The following is a 3,906-nucleotide window of genomic DNA, read 5'->3' on the forward strand; positions in this document are numbered from 1 at the left end:
TTTTTTTTTTTTTCCTTTTTAGCCAAAGCACCCCAAGCTCAACCAGGGTGGCTGGCCACCCCTTTTTATTTATTAATTTATTTATTAATTTTTATCATTTTAATTTTGATTTTAAAAAATAAAAAATTAAAATGGGTCATGCCACCTAAGGTTAAAATAGCTAAAAGAAAGACTTTTTAATGCAACCAAGCATTTCTCAAAAGGGAATACAAATCAATGGGAAAGTTGCCAGTCGAACTAGTGGTAGCAGTATGAATTATGTCGTGAGCACGTTGTGCTTTGGCTGATTTTACTGCATTGAGGTCAGCTAAGGCCTCTTCTACAGTAGGGTCACATGAAGGGCTCATCAGAGTTTGTGCCAATGGTAGCAAATGCAGCGTGTGTATGTATTTCAAATAGCAGCATCAAAGTTCACTTTGTGGTGAGTCTGGTGACATAGAGGAGGGGGTATCCGGGGAGTGGATTTAAGAATGAGGTTTTTTCCAAGCTCTTAGGTGCTCTAATAGATGAGTTTCTACTCATCTTGAAGTTCCTACGTGGGTCGTAATAGGAAATTCAATTCCATGGCATTCAAATCTTTCTTAGAGAGAAACATCCGAGAATGAGGCACAACCACAGATATCTTCAGAAAGATGTTTGATAAAATATATGAGAAGAATGTGATTTTCTTGAAGTTGGATACTATGTCTATATGGGTTTGCATAGTTGGATGAGGATGAAAATGCTTTGAGACTATTTAAGCAAGCTTTGTGTGAAAATTTGAATGCTATGATTACACATTTTCAGTGTAAACCAAACAACAAATCGTAAGTGTTTTCAAGATGACAATAAAACACTGGAAATGTGAATCTAAATGATTCTCTCCAAGTAGTAGAGAATCCAGGGAGAACTTTTGACACAAATTACTTGAGAAGTAATGCTCCAAAGTGATCAAACGATAATGGAAAACGAAAGGTAGAATAAGCAACAGCAGCCAAACTTAGCTTTGTGAATCATAGCTCAGGGGAGTAATGGAATTGATTGTAGAAGTAGCAGTTTAAATATTGCAGCTAACAAAAAAAAAACAGGCAATTTGGGGACATTGGCCAGAGGGATTGAGGTTTGCAATGACAATAAGAAAAGACATTACCTGAAAATTCTGTAAGAATCTTCATTTACCTCTGCATTTTTTTCTTTCTTGGTAGGCAGAAGTTAAACAAACAAAGGAGAAATGCAGGTTATGGTAAGGAGGGAAAACCAAATTCATTGAATAATGCACGGAGAATCTATGAGGTAGGCCCATATTCTAAATGCCAAGGCAGCAACCACACACACACACACACACATATATATATATAAACAAGGAAGCAGCTAGAGCTTACTGATGATGAAGAAATAAAATTAAATTCAGTTGACTCCGGCTGAATTGCTAAGAGAATGCTGACATTCATATAAAAGAAACCCTTTTTTCAGTTCCAATAAGCATATGTCACAATCTCCACAAGCTTTGGTTTATGTCACAATCTCCACAAGCTTTGGATTGGTGTCTACCACTACCAAAATTCTGTAGTTTAGACACCGTGTCAAGCCAGAGGAATCAGCAGACTTGATAGAAAAAAAAACATGTTATTCCATGGAAGGCTCCTAGTGCACCATATCTGCTAACCAAAAAAAAAAAAAAATTATGAAAGAGAATCAGGAAAAGATACTTCTGAATTTTGGATGAACTAAAAACAGATTTTCTGCAGATAATAAAAGCGTATTAAAGAGAGTTCATATGCATAGCACACTGAAAGCTCAAGGGAATCCACATACATACATTCAAATAAAATAACAGCTCACTAAAGGGATTCGAAGAAATCTTCCGGCTAAAAGTTTTAGAATTCTAATCAAAACAGATTCTTTGTGGTTTATGCAAATTCAACGGAGTACATGAAAAGCAGAGAGCAAAAGGAAATCAAACCTTTTCTAGTTCAATCAAAAGCAGCCCTGCAAACTTGTCTCCTCCAAAATAATCCGATTAATGGCATCCCTAAACTTATAATAATCCTCAATTCTGTTATAAACCTGATGTGAAATCCTTGCATAACCCGTAATCAACCCATGATCATCTCTAGGCTCGCTCTCACCCTTCTCCCCATTCTTGGGGGCACGATAGTATATGGGTACCTCAACGCCGTGCTTGTCCCTCAAATGCGACCTCAGTCTCGTGGCATCATCGTCGCTCAAAACGTGCAGTTTCGACGGCAGCCCCACCATCACCATGCTCGCACACATCTCCGGCGGCGACCCCAGGCTCGTCCCCCACGCCTCGGCGAGCATTTTCCCCATCCTCACCACCTCCTCGTGGTTTCTTCTCATGATCCCCTCGCTTCCGCCCTCGAACTGATTCACGAACTCCATGATTGCCGGGACGACGAGCTGTGGAGTGTAGTCTCGGGTCCCGATCCACGAGCTCTCGACGGGGAGTCCGTTCCCGTACTCGTGAGAGACTACCGGGTGGTGCGTTTCGGAGGAGGACGGGTTCGATTTTCGGCAGTAGAGGAACGCGACCGAGGGCGGCGCGAAGAACCATTTGTAGAGGTTGCTCACGTAGAAATCCGCTCCGATTTGCTGAACGTCGATGGACACGCTGCCGATGGCGTGCGCGGCGTCGACGAATACCTGTTCGACTCCTTCTTCTCGGCAGATATGGACGAGTTCGCGAACTGGAATCACGACCGACGGCATGGACGTGATATGGTCGATTATGGCCAGCCTGACTTTCCGGCCGTCGGATTTTGCACTGGATAGTCCTTTCCGAAACTCGGCGATGATTTCCGCGTTCGAGCTCACCGGAAACGGAAGGTCGACCTCGACGACGGAGGCTCCGGCGCGGGTGACGTAGGCTTGGATGGATTTCTTGACGGCCGGGAAGGCGCAGCGGAACATGATGACGGTGTCGTTTCTGTGGTGGGCGAAGCGGCGGCCAATTTGCTGGAGGACGATGGCGGCGGCGGTGGTGGCATTGTCGACGAGGGAGACCTCGTCGATGTGGTGGGCATTGATTAGGGTTTGGATGAGGGCGCGTGAGCGAAGGAGGTTGGGGCGGAGCGTGGAGACGTAGAAGTGGTCCGGTTGTTGAAGGAAGCGGAGCTGCCAGGATCGCTGGGCTGCCAGAACCGAGCCAGGGCAACACCCGAAGCTCCCGTTGTTGATCCGGGCGACGCCCGCTTCGTGGTGGGAGAATTCTGATCGGAGCTCCGATTCCGTAATGAAGTTGGTGAGCTTGGGCTTCTTTGTGGCGGTGACATGGTCGTCCCCATTCCTAGGGTCTTCTTCTTTTTCCATCGCTGGCCGAGGCTTTAGCTTTCGCTTTAGGGCTCGACGAACCGTCGCACAGAGGCAGTGGTCCTTTGTTGATAGCACGCGAGAGAGAGAGAAAGCGTGTATTGAGAGAATGAGTGCGCGCGCGTGTGAAATGTGACGCTAACGTCTACATTCGGAAGCGGCGTCGTGTGATCCTTTGAGAACTGACAAGTGCTAGGACGCGATCGTTTTGAGGGAGGGGGGGTTTAAACGCTGCACTTTGTACGGTAGGGAAAAATCAAAGCACGCCACACAAATGCATCCCCCAGAAGCTCAAGGCTGAAGCACGACACTGAAATCTAATTTTTGAAAGAGAAAATGCTCTCAACAGTTTTTAAATTTTTAATGTTTGTCGAGTGACTCGAGTCCCATCTTAGAGTCCCATCTTAATATATATATATATATATATATATATATATATATATTCTTATATTCACATGTGTATTCCTGCAACAAATATATATTTTTCTTTTGTTTGTGTGCAAGAGACAAAATTCAAAACAAGCTAGATGACACATGCATGTATATATTATAATTATAATAATAATGATAAAATACACTATAAGAGCAGTGGTGGAC

The 3,906-nt window shown here is 44.0% G+C and overlaps 1 protein-coding gene across 1 annotated transcript; it reads right to left on the reverse strand.

The window, feature by feature from the left end:
* Positions 1–1,361: 1,361 nt before the first annotated feature.
* LOC132170814 (L-cysteine desulfhydrase) lies at positions 1,362–3,574 on the reverse strand. The gene is made up of 2 exons (XM_059581930.1): positions 1,943–3,574; positions 1,362–1,637 (listed from the first exon to the last, which is right to left on the reverse strand). Exon 1 carries the CDS (start codon positions 3,307–3,309, stop codon positions 1,957–1,959), a length of 1,353 nt encoding a protein of 450 aa, XP_059437913.1. The 5' UTR covers positions 3,310–3,574; the 3' UTR covers positions 1,362–1,637; positions 1,943–1,956.
* Between the last annotated feature and the right edge of the window lie 332 nt (positions 3,575–3,906).

This window comes from Corylus avellana, chromosome ca2 (assembly GCF_901000735.1).
Source record: "Corylus avellana chromosome ca2, CavTom2PMs-1.0".
NCBI classification, from domain to species: Eukaryota; Viridiplantae; Streptophyta; class Magnoliopsida; order Fagales; family Betulaceae; genus Corylus; species Corylus avellana.